The following is a 22,079-nucleotide window of genomic DNA, read 5'->3' on the forward strand; positions in this document are numbered from 1 at the left end:
TTCTAAATACAAGTTGAGTAATTGGGTCATTTAGCCCATTTTAAAATCCCTTTACAGCTTTCTCTACTTGAGGCTGTTCGTTGATGGCTGACCCAAGCTTGGTGTTTTTGTGGCTTACCTACATGCAGACTTGATAACCTATGAATGCCTAAAATATAAAAGATAAGTTTAAATCTGGCCCTGCATGTCACAGTGCAGGCTGAGAGCGAGCCTTCCTTCGTCTGCAGTGGTCTCTGGGATTCACCGCAGTATCAGCGGTGGGTGCTGGGGCAGGCCGGTAGCCGCGTTCCAATCCTTCGGTCAGCTGCGCTGTGCCAGCAGAGAGGCCCGCAGCAGAGGCGAGGCTGCCTCAGGGCGGTGTGTGAGCGGCCACTGAGAATTCTTCTCCTTCCCTTTCCTGCTTTTAAGTCCACTAAAGTTAGTGGATGTATAGCATGAAAGGAATTAAGCAAGGTTTCAGAGGATTTAATTTTTTTTTTTTTTTTCCAAAAGATCTTTCTTTCAGAATGATTATCATCTGAGTATTGGTAAAGTGCGGAAGAAGTAACACAAGTGGACTGAAGTAGACGAAGCGCATTTTCGTTTGTGATTGAGTGAAGAGTGAAATGTAGAGGATCTTAACTTTTTTTTTTTTTTTTTTTTTTTGGAGAGAGGGAGAGACTCTTAAGCAGGCTCCACACCCAGCTCTTATCACCTTGAGATAATGACCTGAGCCAAAAAATCGAGAGTCAGATGCTTAGGGATGCCTGGGTGGCCTGGTGTGCAAGTGTCTGCGTGCGGCTCAAGTCGGGATCCTGAGGGCCTGGGATCGAGTCTGGCCTCAGATTCCTTGCTCCGTGGGCAGTAGCCTGCACCTCCCTCTGCCGGCTGCTCCTCTTGCTTGTTCTCTTTCTCTGATAAATAAATAAGTAAAATCTTAATTAAAAAAAAAAAAAGGAAGTCAGATGCTTAACTGACTGAGCCACACAGGTGCCCCTAAAAGTTTTTTTTTTTAAGATTTTATTTATTTATTTAGAAAGTAAGGGTGAATGTCCAGGTGAGGGGAGGGGCAGAGGGAAAGAGAGAGACTCTCAGGCAGACTGCTCAGTGTGGAGCCAGGGCTTAATCTCAAGACCCTGAGATCATGATCTGAGCAGAAACCAAGAGTCGGCTGCTTGGCCCACTGAGCCTCCCAGGTTCCCCTAAAAACCGTTTTCTGTTTTAGAAAAGCAGAAATAAGACCGAGAACTCTAGCTTATCATGCCTGTGGTAATGGAATTTGGTTTGGGCTGAAAATGCACTCTGAAAACTGAGGGTTATAGTTTCTTTGGTGATGTTTCCCTTCCTGTCTTCCAAGGAGCATGGCCGCGTTCGCAGGGATGTGCGATGGAGGCTCCACGGAGGACGGCTGCGTCGCGGCGTCCCGGGATGACACCACCCTCAATGCACTGAACACAGTGAGTCTTTAGAAGTTGCCCTGAGTGGGAACAAAGTTCTTTTTCCTTTGTGCTGGCTGTAGGGAGTATGCGATGAGTATGAAATCGGAGGAGACTGGAATCTTAGGAATGAGTACTGTGGTATAGCGCTGGGATTGAAAGATGGGTTGTGGTCTTGGCTTTGGGCCCCATGACCTTGATCCAGTGATGTGGCGCCTCTAGGTTCATTTCCTCACCGTCCCTCAGGATTGTGTTGAGCCTCAAATAAAAGCCTGATGCTAGTGGTACTTCACCCTAGGTCCCACAAAGCTGACCACTGTTACCGGATTATCTTATTTAATCCTCACAGTGTTCCTCTGAAGTAGGTTTTATTATTATCACCGCTGTAGACATGAGGAAATAACTTTGGAGCGATTAAGTCACAAGCCAAGGTAATACACTCAAGATGTGAATCTAGAGGCCATACTTTTTGCCTTCTTCTCTGTCTCTAAGAATGTGTGTGGGAATAGAGAAGAAGTCAGACTTCCTGGAGTAAATTTGTTTTTTTTATAATTGTGCTTTGGAGCCATGTAAATATTTCACATGATTATACAACTAAAGTAAGTTTTAAAAATAATAGTCTTTCAAAAAATCTAAAGTAAAATGTTATAACAAGTGAGCCTAATGATACTGAGTTGGTTGTGTGGGATCCTTCAGGATTACTCATCTGCTCTAATCCTGTAACAGCACAGCTCTCAGAGGAGCAAAACTCAAATTGCTATAAATAGTACAATCACTGAAACCAGTTTACTTTTTTTGGACATTTTGCCCCCCCCCCCTTTTAAAAAAGATTTATTTATTTATTTGACACAGAGAGAGATCACAAGTAGACAGAGCATCAGGCAGAGAAAGAGGGGGAAGCAGGCTCCCCGCTGAGCAGAGAGCCCGACGTGGGGCTCAATCCCAGGACCCTGAGATCCCAGGACCCAAGCTGAAGGCAGAGGCTTAACCCACTGAGTCACCCAGGTGCCCCATGGACATTCCTTTTTGACATTAAAATACATCCTGTAGGGCTGTTTAGGAAAAGTAATCGTATTTTAAAGTTTATTGAAATAATTCTTCTCTGAGTGGTTACTAATGTGAAATCATCAAATCTGATGAAGTAATAATGGGTTTCTATGCATTACTGAGGTACTCATAAAGTTACATATATTTACATAGGATACTGAGCACAAGGCTGAGGAATTCCTGGTAACTAACTGAATGTAATTTAAGCCCCCTTTTCGTTTTTCATTTTTCTTGAGAGGTGACTGTAGTTGAAAGGGACTTTTGAGATCATCTGTTCAGTCTCTAAGTAGATTAGATTCTAAGGCTCAGAAAGGCCAGATGATTATTAAATGCCAACAATCCAAAAAGTTCATAATAGAGCACAGAATATAATCTAGATTCCCAATTTAGGGACTTTTCTACTCTCCAGCTTGCTTTCAGGGAAGCATGTGGATATGGCTGATTTGTATTCCTGGTCTAATTGTGTTTCCTGAGTATTACATGACATGATAATAGTCTTTTATGTGTTAGAGATTGAATGATCTTGTTGGGATTGGGCCATATGTTAAATAACTGAATGATTTTTTAATATTCGCATGGATTTACTTCTTACTTTCTCACCTCTTCCATACTTAGGGTTTTTGTTTTTATAAGGGGGTCTTTTAAAAAATTTAAAAAAATTTTTAAAAGATTTTATTTATTTATTTGACACAGAGAGAGAGAGACAATGAGAGAGGGGACACAAGCTGGGGGAGTGGGAGAGGGAAAAGCAGACTCCCTGCTGAGCAGGGAGTCCAGTGTGGGGCTCGATCCCAGGACCCTGGGATCATGACCTGAGCCGAAGGCGGATACTTAACAATTGAGCCACCCACGCGCCCTTTTATAAGGGGCCTTTATTCTGAGTATACGTGATAGAGCCAGAAGGGGTCTGTGAGAGTATTTTATCAGTGAGGAATCAGACTCAAATCGGTGAATCTGTAGACAGTGGGAACAGTGTGAGTGGTGTGAATGTCTGTGAATTCAAAATACCCTAAGTAGCGTGTTTAGTCAGAGTAACTCTTTGATATGAGCTTGTCTTCTGTGGAGTTTTTTGCATAAAAGCTTTATGAAAAAATTTCCCCTTTCACGACCATGCTGATCACTTGAATTTTTCAATAATGAAGATGTTGCCGTATTTAATTAAATGTCTATTTTTGGCACTTGACTGAACTGATCTGATTGATCTGTTCTCTTTCTTATTTCAACACTTGTAAGGAATCTGCACAACATACTTCTATACAGAAATAATTTGGGCTATTTTTGCCCATGGTCCTTTGTAGCAAGTTCCTTCTGAAGTTTTCTTAAGCATTGCTAGAGGGCTTTGGTTTTATGAGTTTTTATTTCTGTGAAGCTGCCTTCCCATCATTTGAAATTTTCCTGTCTAGGCACGTCCAAAAATGGCTCAAGTGTCTTGGGTTATGCAATCCGAGTGCATTTAGCGACCAAAGGACTGAGTTGTGTATACATTTTGTGTTGAATGGAAAAGTTTAGTGGCTGTTTTTAATTTTTCTACTTCATTGTTTTACTGGCTGACAGAGATTTAGTTGTAGGTACTTTCCTTAATGAAAAGTGAAGTGAATTGAAAAATCTTACAAGAAGTTAATGTTTATTTCAAATTCCTTGGAGTAATGGTGGTTTTGAGCTGTGTTAAGTAATAAGTTTAAAAGATAAGCACGTTGTCATGTGAGAAGTATTTATTTTTTTTTTGTAGCGTCAAAACAAGGTTAGGCATTTCTCTAAACCTATGTCTATTTCCTGTTTCTCAGGACGGTACAGAAATTTAAAGTGTATGAAATTCTACAGTACAGCCACATTACAGTGTTTAACATCTGAGTAGGACTATTGAATTTAAATGCATGTAAATAAATATTTTGATCTTTAAAACAGCCATCTCTAATTGAAATTTTTGAGCTGTTAAATCTTAATGACAATTACAGGGACCTATTTTTGAATAGAAGCTCTTCTACATTATTCTTTTTGACTCAATTTTTCCTTCATTATTCACAAATGATATTTTTAGTGTGTAAGTTTTCAAACAACATATGGGCTATAATTTATGTAGAGTAAGCTCTGATTTAAAGTATATACAGTTTGATGGTTTTTTTCAGATGTATATATCAATGAAACTACTACAGTGATCAAAATACAAAACATTTCCAAATTCCTCAGTTTCCTCATGCAGTTTTTTAATGCTTTGCTGCTTCTCACCTCAGGCAACCATTGGTATGTTTTCTCACCTCGTGGACTGGTTTTCATTTTTTAGAATGTTGTATGAGTGGAATATCTTATGTAAACTTCTGGGTCTGGCTTTTTTCAGTGTAATAATTTTGACATAGATTTCTGCTGTTGCATTATCAATAGTCCCTTTTTATTGCTGAGTAGAATGATAGTGTATGGATATTCACAGTATTCGATTCGTTCACCTGGTGATGGATACTTGTGATGTTTCCAGGCTTTTGGCCATTATGATAAAGATGTTATGAACATTGTTATTCAGTCTGTGTGAGATGTGTATTTTCACTGCTCTTGAGTAAATACACCCAAGGAGTGAAATGGCAAGACTGTATGTGTGCAGGTAGCTTTTTAAGAAACTGTCAAACACATTTCTAAGTGGCCGTACCATTTTACATTTCCATTCACTAGTGTGTTAGAATTTCAGTTCTTCAGCATCCTTAACAAGACTTGGGGTGTCAGTCTTTTTCATTAATGATTCTAATGGAGGTGTAGTGGTATCTCATTGAGATTTCTTTGTTGACATTTGACATTACTAATGATGTCTGTCTGTGTCTCATTCAGTGAGGTTTTACTTTGAATTTCCTGACCGTCATATTGAACATCTTTTCATGTCTTGTTGCCTATTTGTATGTCTTCTTTTGTAAAGGATCTTTTGCCCAATTTAAAAAATTGGATTGTTTTTAATATAATTACTTAGTTGTAAGAGTTGTTTTTATATCGCAGATACAGTTCCTTTGATACATGCATTTACAAGTATTTCCTCCCATCCCATGACTGTCTTCTGTAAAGGTGTGTTTTAGAGAACAAAATGTTTAACTTTCCTTAAGTCCAGTGTATCATCTTCCTTTTGTGAAAGTTCCTTTGATCTCCTCATGATAACAGAGATTGTTTCTGTGCTTTCTTGATGTTTTCGTTCTTGCCTTCAGGTCTGTGATCTTTCCAATTATGATATGAGAGAGATGGAAGTTCATTCTTTTTCTACACAGGTGCCAGTTGTTGGAGCAACATAGACTTTTTCATTTCATTGCCTTGATACCTTTATTGAACATCAGCTGCTGTATAAGCGTATAGCAGTTTGAATCTTTTTCTGGATTCTCTTCTGTTTCACTAATGTAATATCTGCCTTTTCACCCGTACCTCAGTATTTTGAGTACTGTAACTTTGTTTTTGTTGTAGTTGTTTTTGAGAGAGCGAGAGAGAGCAAGAGAGCGAGAGCGAGAGAGAGCGAGCGCATATACCAAAGGGTGGCCTGTGCTGGTGACCTGGTGACCGGTGGGAAGGGTGCGGGAAGGGGCCAAGGGAGAGGGAGAATCCCAAGCAGGCTCCCTGCCAGGCTCCTCTCAACCCTGAGATCATGACCTGAGCCAAAATTAGGAGTCTGGTGCTCTATCAGCAGAGCCACCCAGGTGCCCCTTGAATAGTGTAGCTTTATTGGAACTCAGGCAGTCTAAGTCTTCCTACTTTTTACTTTTTTTTTTTTTTTTAGATTGTTTTGGCTGTTTTAGTTCATTTGCATTTGCATATAAATTTTAGAATCAGCTTGCCGTTTTCTGTTTTTAAAAAGGCTTGATGGTATTTTCATTGGGATTGCATTGAACCTATGGATCAAGTTAGGAAGAATTGACATCTTAATATTGAATCCAGAACATGATACATATCTGCATTTTAAAATTTTTTTTGTTTATTTAAGTAATCTCAGGGCACCTGGGTGGCTCTTCAGTTAAGCACCTGACTCTTGATTTCTGCTCAGGTCTCAGGGTCATGAAATGGAGTCGTGCTGTTGGGCTCCATGCTGGGTGTGGAGTCTTAAGATTCTCTCTCTCCACGCCCTGCCCCCTCTCTCCCTCTCTTTAAAAACAAAAAACAAAACAAAACAAAACAAAACCTCTACATCCAGCAGGGGGCTCAAATTCACAACCCTGAGTTCAAGAGTTGAGCCCGCCAGGCACCCCACATACCTTCATTTTTAAAAGAGGTCTCACTAATTTTTTTTAGTAGTAAGATTTTACAGTTTTCAATGTACAGGTCATACATATATTTTGTTAAATAAGTACTGCTTGAAAATTCGATTGTTAACAAAATTACATTTTTATTTATTTACTTTTATTTTATTAAAAGATTATTTATTTATTTTGATGGGGCATGAACAGAGGGAGCAGCAGAGGGACAAGCAGATTCCCTGCTGAGTGGGGAGCCCAACACCGGGCTTGATCCCAGGACTCTGAGACCACAACCTGAGACAAAGTCAGACGTTTACCAACTGAGCCACCCAGGCGCCCCTAAAATTACATTTTTAATTTCAACTTCTAAGTATCCATTAATAGGATAGAAATGCAAACACTTTTAATGTGCTCTGTGAAGAACAGGAAATACCTGTTCTTCCTGCTAATTTCTAGTAGCTTTCTGGTTGCTTTCTTAGGATTTGTGTGCACAATAATGTAATCTGCAAATAAAGGCAATTTTACCTCTTTCTTTCTGATTTATGCATTTTGTGTCTTTCTTGTGCGTCATTGCACTTGCTTGGACCTGTAGTAGAGCGTTGAATGGAAACAGTGAGAGTAGACATCTTTGTCTTATATCTCATTTCAGGGTGAATACATTCACTGATAGGTGCAGTGTAGGGTAGTGTTGTTAGTCAAGTTGAGAATGTTCTCCTTTATATCAAAGTTTACTTTTTATCTTTTTTTTTTTAAAGATTTTATTTATTTATTTGACAGAGAGAGATGACAAGTAGGCAGAGAGGCAGGCAGAGAGAGAGAGGAGGAAGCAGGCTCCCTGCTGAGCAGAGAGCCCGATGCAGAACTCGATCCCAGGACCCTGAGATCATGACCTGAGCTGAAGACAGCAGCTTAACCCACTGAGCCAGCCACCTAGGCGCCCCTACTTTTTATCTTGAATGGGCATTTTAACTTTGTCAGATGCCATTTTTTTTTGTGTAACTAATGAGATGATCATATGCTTGTTATACTGTATTTCGTTAATTTGGTGAATTATATTGATTAATTTCAAATGTTAAAGCAAGTATGGATTCTTAGGATATATTCTACGTAGTCATTATGTTCTGTTGGATTCAATATGCTTGTATTTTGTTAAGAACTTTTACGTTTGCATTCATGAAGGATCTTGAACTGTAGTCTTCTTTCTTTGTAAATAAATTTTTTTTAAAAAGATTTTATTTATTTGAGAGTGAGAGCAAGGGAGAGAGGGAGAATACAAGGTGGGGGGGTGGGGAGAGTGACAGAGGGAGAGGAAGAAGCAGACTTCCCGCTGAGCAGAGAGCCCAGTGCAGGGCTCAGTCCCAGGACCCTGGGACCATGACCTGAGCTGAAGACAGATGCTTCACCAACTGAGCCACCCAGGTGCCTCGTAAATAAATAAATCTTTAAAAAAAGAGTTTGTAAAGGACTAGGGTGTGTGTGGGGTTGGGGATGTGTGTGTGTATGTATGTATTCATTGTTAAATATTTGATAGATTTCACAGTGAAACCATCTGGGACCATATTTTTAAATGAAAAGCTTAAAATTACAAATAGAGATTTTTCTATTTGTATATATAATATATATGAAGATATATCTATAATTCTTCATGTGTGAATATTGGTAATCTGCTGATCTGTGATTTTATTTTGTTTTTTTAAAGATTTTATTTATTTATTTGACAGACAGAGATCACAAGTAGGCAGAGGGGCAGGCAGAAGTGGGTAGAGGAATCAGGCTCCCTGCTGAGCAGAGAGCCCGATGCGGGGCTCAATCCCAGGACTCTGGGATCATGACCTGAGCCAAAGGCAGAGGCTTAACCCACTGAGCCACCCGGGCACCTCTGATCTGTGATTTTAAACTTCCTGTCCATTTCATCGAGGTTATCAGATTTATAGATAAAAATGTCAAATTGTCCTGTTGTTTTTTTTAACATCTAAAGGATTTGTAATTTTGACCCTTCTTTCGTTCCTAACATTGGTGATTTCTATCTTATCAATTAGTCTAAATAGGTTTATAAACATTATTATCTCAGATAGCTAACATTTGGTTTTGTTGATTTTTTTTGTTTTCTTTTTTATTATTATTTTAAAAAATTTATTTATTAGAGAGCATGCATGCCCCAATGCATGGAGGAGAGGTGTAGAGGGAGAGGGAGAGACCGTCTTAAGCAGACTCTGCACTGAGCACAGAGCCTGACTTGGGGCTTGATACCATGACCCTGAGATCACGACCTGAGCCTAAACCAAGAGTCTGACTGGGCCAAGAGTCTTAACTGACTGGGCCACCCAGGTGCCCCTGATTTTCTGTTTTCAGTCTCTTTGATCTCAAATCTTATTTTTCTTTTTATTTGGGTTAACTTGATCATTTTCCCCCTACTTTCCAAAAGTGGGAACTTAGATAACGGATTTTTATCACAAATTTTGATTTGCTGTTCTTTCATTATCATTGTGTTAAAAATATTTTTTGAAATTTCTTTTACCTGTGTCTAGTATTAATTTTGCTTAATTGCCAGATAATTGAGATCTCTCTTGTGTACAGTCTCTGTCCCTCCCCTACCCTTTTGTTTTGGAATGATACTGATTTTTCATTTAGTTCTGTTGTGGTCAGAGAGAGTACCCAGTAAGATTCCAGTTTTTTGAAATCTGTTGAGATTTGTTTCTTGGCTCAGCATGTGGTTCATCTTGGTGAGTGTTCCATGTGCATTCATATTGAGTTTATATTCAGCAGTTACGGAATGTACTGTTAAATAATTTTTGGTTTCTTTAAAGTGGTCATTATTATTACTTAGATCTTCATATGCCCTACTATTTTTTTTATCTAGTTGTATTGTCGGTTGCTGAGAGAGTTGTACTAAAAGTCTTCAGCTATAATTGTGGATTTGGGTATTCCCCATTTTTGTTTTGTTTGCTTTTGCTTGATATATTTGGCATTTGTATCATTAGGCTCATGCACGTAATATTTACCTTTCTCTGTGTGTGTGTGTGTGTGTGTGTGTGTGTGTTTTTTTTTTTTTTTTTTTTTTTTTTAAGAGAGAGAGAGAGAGAGAGGGAGGGGGAAGCAGGCTCACTGCTGAGCAGCGAGCCCGATGCGGGACTTGATCCTAGGACCCTGAGATCATGACCTGAGCCCTAGGCAGTGGCTTTAACCCACTGAGCCACCCAGTCGCCCCACCTTTCTCTGTATATTAGCTCTTTTCCCTTTTTGGAGTGATTCTTTCCTTGTCTTGAACTATGTGTTGTTTGATACTAATATATACAACTACTCTAGCTTTCTTGTGCTTGTTCACATGACAAATCTTTCAGCTTCTTACTTGGAATGTTGCTTTTTCTTTGTATTTAAAGAACATCTCTTATGTTCTTTAGTTCTTTAGTTGTTTCTGACTTTTTAGTCTGGCAAGCCCTACCTTTTATATGGAGTCTCTTTTTTTTTTTTTAAAGATTTTATTTATTTAATTAATTGACAGAGAGAGAGAGAGACAGTGAGAGAGAGAACAAGCAGGGGAAGTGGGAGAGGGAGAAGCAGGCTTCCCACTGAACAGGGAGCCCGATGCAGGGCTTGATCCCAGGACCCTGGGATCATGACCTGAGCCGACGGCAGAGGCCTTAACCCACTAAGCCACCCAGGTGCCTCTGAAGGCAGATTCTTAATGGCTGAGCTACCCATTCTTTGGAGTTGTTTGGAGTGCTAGTCCATTTTAATCTACTGTAGGTGGTCCTTGTGTTGTATAACACTTGAGCGACATGTGTACATTTTCACTAGCATAGCTCATGTTGAAGAACTACAGTAGCAAGTGATGTAGCTTACTGTCATGGCCACATGACTGACTACTTGAGGTCCAGTGGTGAACCTGCAGAATAGTTAGGGACACAGTTATATCATTTATGTTAAAAATATATTTATCTTTTTACTTCATAAGTAAAAAAAGCAAAACAAAACAACAACAACAAAAAACTTATATTGGTGTAGAGGAAGATGATGTGATAAACGTGTTGACCTCTCTCAGTGGAAGAAGATGGTGTTCTTGGTGACGGGTGTGCACTCTTTAATGTATGTTGGCAAAGATATGTTATATTTTACTATTTCAATTGTGAACACCTATTAATGTAAAATTATTCTATTTGTAATTTTATAATATATTAAACAATATGTGATAATATGACAAAGCAGTGGTGCTTCCTCTAGAAGATCTTAGATAGAAATGTTTCTGTGTGTACTGTTCAGGCATGTGTTTCTTCATATACAGTTTCTGCAAGGTTCATCTGTGTACTTTCAGTTAACATACAATTTGTAAACATAATGCTCTAGAACACAGAGATGGCCTGGGGGCGTCTGGGTAGCTCAGTCAATTAAGCATCTGACTTCAGCTCGGGTCATGATCCCAGGGTACTGGAATTGAGCCCCACGGCGGGCTCCCTGCCTGGCTGGGAATCTGCTTCTCCCTCTCTCTCTGCCTGCCTCTCTGCCTGCTTGTACTCTCTCTCTCTCAAATAAATAAATAGAATCATTTTAAAGAAGAAACCATGGGGATGCCCTATGTTATCCAAATGGCATTCAGCTATCTTTAGTGCTTGCATTTATTTGGCCTTTTACAAAATCCATCTTTATAGTTATGCTTAGAAACTGTAACAGAGTTCTGTAGTTTGAGACTATGGTTTTCTAGAAAATGCCATGCTGACTTGTTTTTATTAAGTTGATACTAGATTTCATTCTGTGGGCTTAGGTATCTTTCCCATTTCCTAATAAAATTCAAATTCTTTTGGTTTCTCTTTCTCCGAACTTATTTGCATTTTTATGTTTACTTTCTCTCACTAAAACTAAACATATATATGCTCACTATATATAAGTAAAATTTATAAGGCAGCAAAGATTTCACTTCTCTCTGGACAGTTTTATTCCTTGAGATATGGATGGCTTTTAGGTATTTGGATTAAGCTTTTTACATATTCAAGAGAGTATATATTTGTTTGTTTGCTTATTTATGCACATCCACATCTCCTTCAACAAAGGATGCAAGGCTTCCAATAGCTTCATAGTTAGATAAATAATCACTATTTGCTAACAGTTGGGTATTAATTCATCTTTGTTTTCTGAGGCGTAGCCCAATGCCTAGTACCTAGTAGAGAGGCACTAAGTATTTGCTGAGTGATTGACATCAGGTTCAAGCCCAGATCACATTTGATCACCCAGGACTTGGTATTATAAGGCTGGCATAGCAGAGTGTGCTCATTAGCCCACTCTCAGGGTCATGTTCATCTTTCTCTCTTTTATTATAAAAAAAATTAAGTCTATAGAATTTCTCTCAGAGGTATTCTATTTGTTCATCATAAATGGTCTTCACTAAAGCATCTGGTTCTGAGTTAGTTTTGCAGTACTTACGACTTAAATGAATGTTTTGTATTTTCTATCTCCCAAATAAGGCATTACTGGGAAGCCCTTTTATTACAGCTTGTCTAAAGCTTATGATCAGGATTCTTGTGTTCATGCTACACTCACACCCTTAATTAAATTATTTTCTTTTTTTTAAGATTTTATTTATTAGAGAATGAGAGAGCGGGAAAGCAGGTGTGTGCACACACGAGTTGGGGGAAGGGGAAGGGGCAGAGGCCGAGGTAAAACCAGGCTCTCCAGTGAGCAGGAAGCCTGATGTGGGGCTTGATCCCAGGACCTAGGACCCTGGGATCATGACCTGAGCTGATGGCTGATGTTTAATCCACTGAGCTACTCAGGCACCCCCTTACTTAAATTCTTTTTACCATTCTCCATTCAGATTAGTCATTATGAAATAGAATGGTGGGTTTTTTCCTCTAAGATTTTGATCTGTTGTTGAAAAGAGAAATGGGAAAAAGTTTATATGCTGTGTGATTTCTTATTATGGAAATGCATTAAATTTCAGAACAGTACCCTATGTAAATCAGCCTTGGCAAACACCTCTGCTAGTATTTTATTTATATTATATCAAGATATTGGCGTATACAGCATATGACATTGTTAATTATAGCATAAGTAAAGATGCAGTGGTTTTCTGGTATAACCAAGTCCTTTTCAACGATTATCAGCATAATATATAAAGTTGAAGTTTTATTTATTATACTTTGATCAGTTAGAAACATTTTGAACTTTTGAAAATTGTTTTAGTGTTTAGAAATTTACCAATATGGCTCTCTTTGGGCTGAAAACTAAATAAGTTCACTTTGTTCAGAAGTTCTAGGCAGGGACGCCTGGGTGGCTCATTTGGCTGAGTGTCCAACTCTTGGTTTTGGCCCAGGTCATGTTCTCAGGGTCCTGAGATCAAGACCCCCATTGGGCTCCGCACTCAGTGTGGGGTGTGCTTGAGATTCCATCCCGTTCCCTCTCCTTCCTTGTCTGCCCCTCTTCCTACTCTCAGATTCTCTGTCTCTGTCTCTCAAATAAAAAAGAATAAAAAAGTAAAATCCGAAAAAAACCAAAACAAAAAACCCCAAAAGTTCCAGGCAACAACACTTTCACAGATTGCATGATTTATTCTTTTCGTCTCATTTCGATGAAGATGACTTTTTAATTTAATGCTTTGATGTTTTGTTCCTTTGTAGGTGATCTGTACCTTTAGTTGAAGTTTAACATTATGCCCTGCTCTGTTCTTTTACTAAGTACAACAGAGAGCATTCTCAGAGCTCCTCAGGGGTGGATGGGGAGATAGAAGGCCATCCATGTTACCCTCTGGTAATGGCACCTTTATGACTTAGTGCAGCAGTGATTTTGTATTTGATAGGTTTTGGGGGTTTTTTTTAAAGATTTTATTTATTTCTGAGAGAGAGAGAGTGCGTGTGCATGCACACACAGGTGGGGGATACAGAGGGAGAGGGAGAAGCAGACTCCCTGCTGAGCAGGGATCCTGACATGGGACCCCTGAGATCATGACCTGAGCCAAAGACAGATGTTTAAGGGACTGAGCCAGCCAGACACCCCTGCTTTTGATAGTTTTAGTATATATGCTGCTGAAGCGAGCACTGTTTTTGATAGTTTTAACAGGAAAATATCAGTCTAAGTTCTTCTCACTTGTGCTCCTGATGCAGGTCTTCATGGTTGTGGCCCTGCTTGGCTTTTCCACATGAACCACTCTCAAGTTTCTTTAGCCACTTTTTTCCCCCTTTTTTTCCATTTTTCTTCTTTTTTCTAGAATAGCTGTATTGAGATACAATTCATACGTTTTCACCCATTTAAAGTGTCCCATTTAATGGCTTTTATAATATTCCCACATTTGTGCAGCTGTCACCACAGTCAATTGTATGATGTTTTTGTTATTCCAGAAAGAACCCTCTACCCATTAGCGTCACCCTTCAGGTCCCCCCTACTCCAGCCTTAGTAATTACTAGTCTGCCTTCCAGCTCTACGGACTTGCCTATTCTGGACATTTCATATACATGGGATCATAGAGTATATGGCCTCTTGTGACTGGCGTCTTTCACTGAGGGTAACATTTTTGAGTTGTGTAATATTGTTAAGCCATTTTATATTTCACAATCATTTTATTTCTGCTTCTGGTCAGCTTTGTCTGTGTTTTTAAAAATGCAGCACCTTCGCTGAAGCAGCATTCCCCAATCTGATTGGCATAAGGTGACAAAGAAATACCACTTCAGCCTTCCTAAAAGCTCATCTTCCTGATGCAGTCTAAGCTTTTATGAGTGTGTACTTGTCACATTTTTTTTGTCTTTTTTTCATCTTGTGTTTTGTCATTTTCATTCCATTTCTCTCTGTGTACTGGCCTTTGCTCCGCCATTTCTCTCCCACCCTCAGCATTTCAACTGATTTTTTGAACCAGGCACAGGACCTTAAGCTTATCACTGTTTTCATTCTATTGGATATCAGCTATTGGTCTGCTGCCTGATGTCATTTGTAACAAGAGCTATATTAATAACAACAAAATTAAAATGTGTTGATTGAGTACTTATATACTTGTATGCCATATAGCAATTATATGCTATTATATGCTATATGCTTATTAGTTTTATGCTATATAGCATATATAATATATATAGCACATATAATAATTCTGTGCTGTATAGCTAGTATGCTATATAGCAGTTATATACTACTCATTTTTATGAATGAATTCATTTAGTCTTCATAACATTCTTTTTTTTTAAGATGTATTTATTTATTTTAGAATAAGAGCGAGCAGAGGGAGGGGAAGAGGGAGAGGGAGAGAGAATCTCTAGCAGACTCCCCACCGAGCGCAGAGCCCAGTGTGGGGCTCCATCCCAGGACCCTGAGATCAGGACCTGAGTGGAAATCAATAGCTGGCTGTGTTACCGACTGAGTCCCCCAGGCGCCCCTTAATCTTCATAAAATTCTGTAGGTATGAATATCACTTATAGATTAATAAGCATACCCTGTCATGTATATACACATAATAATTTAAACTTGAGGAAAGAACAGAACTGAGCCCAGTGCCTTATAGCAGTCTTCTTGAAATGTCTGTCAATCTGCAGGTTTGGGGCTTTGCTCTTCAGCCCATTCATAGAAATTCCTCATGCTTGGAGTACCTGGGTGGCTCCTTCTGTTGAGTGTCTGACTCTTGTCTCAGCTCAGTCTTGATCTCAAGGTTGTGAGTTTGGCCTCCGCATTGGGGTCCAGGTTGGGCTTGGAGCCTATTTTTAACAAAATAAATAAATAAACAATAAAGAAATCCTTCATGCTTTAGCCTCTTGGTGCATTTCCATCCTTTCTTCTAGACACTCAGCAGGGGCTGGGGAATTGACTTGGCCTTTCCTTGTGTTTGGCAAGTTTAGAAAGTTCCTTTAAGAATTTAAGAAAGCTTCTTTCTCAAAGGATTTCTTTCTTCCATAGTGAAATGTTTTGAGAATTACGTGGTGTTTTGAAAAATGTCCGCTTAACATGAATCATAATTTTACCCATCGACAAACCTATATTAAGCATTAATATTAACACAGTAAGTATTTAGCCAATCAAGGTAAAAGCCCTTAGCCTTTTTACATTTAAGGAGAAGCTTTAGTAAAATCATTTATTTATTTATTCAGTAATAAACATTATTCAATTCCTGTTCTTTAGAAAGCCTTTATGCAAGGGTATTTGTTAAAAGTGTTGATAATCTAAGTAAGCATTTAATCTTAGAAAAAAGTAGGCCCCTGAGTTTTAAAAGGGCTCATATGTTACCATTAGTTCTAAAATATGCTACAGAATATTAAAGTTTATATTTGTGCTAGTGTGTATATTTCTTAAACTAGTTTTGAAATATACTTGGGAATACTTTTTTATAGCTCTCCTAGATAATTTTTTTACTTCCAGACTTTGAAAGTTCGTGTATTAGTTTCCTGTGGCTGGTGTAACAAATCACCACAAACTTGCTGGCTTAAAACAACAGAAGTGCATTCTCTCCCAGTGCTAGAGGCTGGGAGTGTGACGTCGAGGTGTCCCCTGTGCCTTGCTCTCTCTGGCTCCTCAGAAGAATCCTTCTTCCGGCTTCCTGTGGCTGCTGCCATTCCTTCATTTGTGGCCGCATCTCTTTCTGCTTGCCTTTAGACTTGCCTTCCCCTCTGTGGGTCTACATCTTTTCTGTTCATTTCCCACTGCTTCTCTTTCATAAAGATGTCTGTCCATTGGATATAGAGCCCACTTGAATAACTGAATTATCTCCTCCTCTCAGAATCATTAATTTCATCCTATCTGCAAAGACCCTTTTCCCAATTAAGGTCTCATCTGTTCCAGAGATGTGAGGTGGGTATCTTCTGGGGCTCATTTTTCAGCCTGCCACAGTTGGACTTTACTATTATATTATAATGTGTCACTGAAATAAATTAGAGTACTTAATGTAAAAGCTTTTTGGTTAAGTATAAAAATATACTTAGTATATACTTAGTATGAAAATATTTCTAGTAGGGACTGTGATATTTCTGTATATCTGAGGATATTTGATTTACAGAGTAGTACAGTATTTGTGTGGTATATGGTACAGTGTCTCTGGTTTTCCTTTCACAAAGAACATATTTGGGTAATAGAATTGTCGTGTGTAACTACTGGATTAACTCTTCTGACCAGTGATTTTGGGGACTGTTTCTTCCTTGGCTGTACCTCAAGGCCACTGAGCTGGGCCCCCATGGAGCCTTCGGGGGCAAGTCTTACGTTGCTGACAGGTTGCCCTTGAAGCTGTTGCTCTTTTAAGTCTCTGCCTTCTCTTCTGGTTTCTGGTCTAGCCCTGAGCCCAGCCCTGCCAGATTCTGCCAAACTACGTTGCCCTGGCCAGCTCTCTTACCCAGCAGGCTGACCCTCCTCCTTAGCCCATCAGTCACTGGGCTTCTAAGGTGATGGCACGGGACTTCCTGCCCTTGCTGGCCTGCCTTCCTCCTCCGTGCGCAGCAGTTGGTAAGCCATGTTGAGCTGTGTATTCCTGCTCAGCCCAGGACTCGGTGGGGTATCAGTTATCCAAGCATTTTTAAGAAGGTTGATTCTTCATTCCACCCCCCCACCATCCCAAAATGAAGTCTACATTTTCACGTGTTCTTAAATCAAGTCTGCCTTTACTTGCTACCTCTGAGTCCTCATTATGTGGCCATAACACAAAATTATGTGTGACTGTTAAGAGTTGTGACTTTCGGCTTGCATGATGAGTTGCAAGTTCTGTGGTCTTCCACAGTCAAGCTGTTTTCTACACTGCTGCTTTGAAATCCTGCAGTCTCATCTGTTCTCCTGAGACCCTTTGTTTGGGAAAAGCAGAGTTTCAGAAGCTAGGTTTCTAAAGCCCGGACTGAGGGCCTTCTAGTTTCTCCAAGGCCGTTGCTCGAGAGCACTACTATAACTGCCTGGAGTTTTTTTGCTTCTCTCTTAGTCACTAGCTCTGCTCTTGGCTGAGGTTTCCAGATAAAAGAGCAGTCACTCAGAAGTGTCCCTACTGGGACACCTGGGTGGCTCAGTGGGTTAAGCCTCTGCCTTCAGCTCAGGTCATGATCTCAGGGTCGTGAGATCGAGCCCTGCATGGGGTTCTCTGCTCAGCGGGGAGCTTGCTCCACCCCCCCCCCCCACCTGCCTCTCTGCCTACTTGTGATCTCTCTCTCTGTCAAGTAAATAAACAAAATCTTAAAAAAAAAAGAAAGAAAGAGAAAGAAGGAAGTGTCCGTACTCTGGAGTCACACATGCTTCAGTGCATGCCTCTTTAATTTTCCTGGTTACATTAGTTATCATTGTGATCACAAAGAATAGGTGTACTGGTTTTTTGTTTTTGTTTTTGAAGATTTTATTTATTTAACAGAGAGAAAAGAGAACACAAGCGGGGTGGGGGTGGGAGAGGGAGAAGCAGGCCTCCCGCTGAGCATGGAGCCCTACATGGGGCTCAACCCCCAAACCTTGGTATCATGACCTGAGCTGAGGGCAGACACTTAACGACTGAGCAACCCAGGTGCCCCAGTGTACTGCTTTTTTAACACAACTTTAAAATTACTTGCTAAAAAGCACTGGGGTTAAGCTTTCTGATCTTCATGGATTGGGAGCAGTCATTTCTGCACCTAAACTCAACTAGGTGGGAGTTCTAGCAATTTCTGTAAATGTTTTTTACTTAATACTTTGTAGCTGCTCTTGAGGGTTTTTGTTTGTTTGTGTGTTTTGTTTTTTAAGTAATCTCTATACCCAGTATGGGGTTTGAACTCACAGCCTTGAGATCAAGAGTCACATGGTCTAATGACTGAGTCAGCCAGACACCCTGGTCTTGAGGTTTTTGTTTTTATTCATTTTCTTAAACTTTCTGAAGGAATCTGGATAAAATTGACTCATAGCTATACTTTCTAGGTCAGTTTAGGCCTTTATCAGTGGGTTCACTAGTGCCTATGTTTCCATGAGATGGAAAAACTATGTTTTTTTCTGTTACCCTCTAGAGTAGAGCCTTACATACTGTTTTTCTGCATTCGAGGCTGTGAGAATGCTCAGGAGTAAATGCAAAAGTGTTTTAATTTCCACTTGTGGCTCTGAACCATTTCCGCATGTGCTCAGACATAGATCTTTCCGAACTGACACATTATCACTCAAAAAAACAGCATAAATGATCCAGATTCATGCATCCATCGGTAGTTTTTCTCTCTGTGGCCAGAGTTCTACTCATTCTGTAGGGGATTGGTTTGCTCAGTGCTAAGGAGTCAGCCTTCCCTCAGGAACACAGGGCTTAGATCCACAACAGCCTTGCTTTCTTTATGGCCTTTAAAATCTAATATTGTTCGTAATGGACTGCAATTATTTAATATTTAGCATGGATGCAGTCTAACTCAGGCTTTTTCTACCGTTATTATAATGGCTATAATTGCGAAAGGATGCTTTGGGGTAGGAGAAACTGCTAGATGCAATGCCATTTGATCTAAAAAGGTCACAGCAAAAGGGACATTTAAATTAAGTTATAAATTACAATTGAAGAACAATATTTTGATGTGTGAGACCAGAGATGTCAGAGCAGGGAGATGTAATTCATGGGTTCATTATAGAACAGAGGTGCCTGACAGCTGAGCCATGCCAGAAGGAAAATTTATTTGTAACATCACGCAGACCAAAAACGGCAGCTAAGATGAGAAGCCAGAGCAGAAATTTGAAGCCCTGTGGTAATACACAGAGTTTGTGCTAATACGACTGCCCAAGATCCTGTGATGCTTAATGATTGCTGTAGTATAAATGAGGTATTTGGACATGTGCACACTTTCTGTCTTATTTAAATTAAGACCCTGTCCTTGCTTTATAAAATAACATACTTTATAACTAGGTGTTAAGGTTGATTCTCACCTCTCTGTCCAATATACATATTTGCTGAAATTTCAGAACTATTAGGCAGCAGGGCTAAAGCTTAAAACTGGATCTCCATCCATGGCAGCTTTGAGGAAGGATGTAATTTAATGTTTATAGCAATCCATGAGAAGTTCAATCATGAGTTAATTAAACTGTAGGCAGTCATTAAGTATTATTTATTCTTTCGAAAAGCTTGCCAGTAAAGCACTTATATATATTAAATTATAGAAAGTAATAAGCAGGGAATGATTTGTCAGGCAGAGCGAGAGTACCACATTTAACTTGGGCAATTATGCAGCAATGTGTTTTTCTTCTTGGGGCATGATCCTTCCTTGCTGCTAGTCACAGAGAGGTCAGAAGCTGTAAGGAGCCCGTGGCAGGTGTGTCGTCTCCAGCACTGTACAGCAGGTGCTCTGTTGAACTTGGGTCTGCTGAGCAGTCTTTGATAAGAGACGTGTGCCCGTGATGGTGCCTCTGCACAGTTGATAGCCTTTTGACATTTCACGTATCTTGTCACATATCTCATTTCATACCTTCCATTGTCTTTTGACACAACTGTGGGAGAGTGGTGTGAGGCCCATTTGATAGATGAAAACCTCAGCTCAGCCAGTTTGTGACAAAACTGATAACAAGAATCTGTCTCCTTGCTCAGATCCTGTGCTGTGTTCACTAGGCATTGACAGAGACCTTGACAATGGGCTTATACAGGAGGGGCGGCTGGGTGCCCATGGTTGTTGAGAGCTTTTTATGCAGCTGACCAAGTGCATCCAGTCACATGTGGTATCATAGTCTTTGGCTTTGTGTGGGGGTCTTATTGTTACAACAGAACCAAATCAGGAGCTTGTGTTACTCAGGCTGCCTTTGTTTTTAGCACCAAATCCCCCACGAGGTTGACTCTGCCAGTTCAGTCCTGCCAGTCCTTGCTAGCACAGTGTCTGGCATAGGAGGTCCGTAGTAACTCTTGCTGAGACGGTGGAGCAGGAGCGTGTGGTGCATGCGGCCTGCCTCTGAGGCTAGGACGTCCCACTGGACCTCACGGGCCCGGGAAGCTGTGGTAGAGGAGCGCCGGACACCTGATAGGGGAACAGTCCTGTTTGCTGTCTCACAGTGAACAAACCAAAAGTGAAGAACATAGCCTGAGGAGTCTGTGGTGCCAGCCCAGGGGACCAAAGGTGGAACTGGTGGAAAACAGCAAAGCAGGGATGGTTCCTTGATGGAATGACTTGAAAGGCTTGGAGATTGATGACATATCACCATTTTGTTATCACATTCCTAGCCTAGTGACCTGTGGTTTAGGGGAAGACAGATTTTGCTTGTGTAGAAGTGCAGACTTGCAGTTCAGTGATGTGGAAGCAAGAGATTTACAAGTATCTGCCTCCCTGCTCATTGGATTATACACCCCCACGCCCACCCCCACCCTGGGATGATGAATCTGAAAACAGTGGTTTCAGCTGAATGACATCCTGCTTTAGTGGCTGGCAGGGTGATGGGGGTTGGTGTGAGATCTAAATGCTTCTCCCACCAATAGCTTGTAAACCTTGGCAGCTGGTTGAGTAATGATGTTGTATCTTGGTCCCCTGTATTTTGTGATGATTTTTTCCTAGTCACTCCGGAATGGTACAGTTTGCTATACTCTACATTAAAATTACATTTAACCCCAGAATTTACTAGCCCTGCTTGGTTGCAAAGTGGACAGAAGAGTTTACTTATTTTCCTTTAATTGCTTTTCCAAGGCTGCAAAGTGAAGCTGTAAGACATTTGAGGGTTTCCCCCGACCCCCTGTCTTCATTGCAGTTTCCTTGAGCAGTCTTCTGCTTTATTCACATTAAAGGACCTTTTTACCTCAGCGATAGTGAGAAGCCTGTGCTACATTTCCTCACTATATAGATATGTCTATATGGTTGTGATCAGGTATTTGAAACCCACATGTTTTCCACAAGGTGAAATTATTATAATTTGTTCGAGCTTGATGCTGTATTAGAGGAAAATTTTTAATGGATTTTTTTTTTTTGAGATTTAAGGTAGCCAGTATTTTCATAGGTTTAATTTTAATATACATAAAGAATCCAGTTTAGCTCTTCCTCAAACATTATTTTGGCTCCAGTCTGAAGAAGGGAAATCTTCATAACCATCTAGAAAACCATCCTTCTTTTAGAAGAGCTTACTTGTTGCCTCATACATGGACTGAAGAAGGTAGTACCCACCCTTTGAGGACCCTAGAGTTTGAATGTGAGATTTAGATAGACGTGTTATACCAAACTGGTACTTTACAGTGCCTCTCACAGGTTGCCCCTTCTCGCTCCTCTATTCCTGATGTGTGTGTCGGTGTTCTCCAAAGCTGTATCTCTTCCTGGCACCTAGAGTAGCATCTGGCCCAGTTTAGCACTAGGTACACGTCTGTGGAAGGAATGAAGGATGTCCTGAACTCCGGCAATTTTCCCAAGGTGCTCAAAACTGATCTTCACTTTTGTGAAGCCGTGAGGGCCATAACAACTTTTAGTATGTTCAAAGTATACCTTTAGTTACATATAATTTAAGGATTTCTGTAAAGATGTAAAACTTTCAGAATGTTCTTAGACAAGATTCCTAGAAAGTAGAATTAAATGTTTATAACATTCAGAAGAAGGTGAAG

General features: G+C 40.0%; 1 protein-coding gene across 5 annotated transcripts in view; it reads left to right on the plus strand.

Moving 5' to 3' along the window:
• The window catches only part of RERE (arginine-glutamic acid dipeptide repeats), a 425,011-nt gene that overhangs the window by 308,818 nt on the left and 94,114 nt on the right, over nt 1-22,079 (plus strand). For all 5 annotated transcript variants that reach the window (XM_032360657.1, XM_032360659.1, XM_032360660.1 and 2 more), the window contains one exon: nt 1,337-1,436. In XM_032360657.1, the coding sequence (XP_032216548.1) occupies nt 1,337-1,436 (100 nt within the window). The remainder of the gene's footprint in view (nt 1-1,336; nt 1,437-22,079) is intronic.

This window comes from Mustela erminea, chromosome 10 (assembly GCF_009829155.1).
Source record: "Mustela erminea isolate mMusErm1 chromosome 10, mMusErm1.Pri, whole genome shotgun sequence".
In the NCBI taxonomy this organism is placed as follows: domain Eukaryota; kingdom Metazoa; phylum Chordata; class Mammalia; order Carnivora; family Mustelidae; genus Mustela; species Mustela erminea.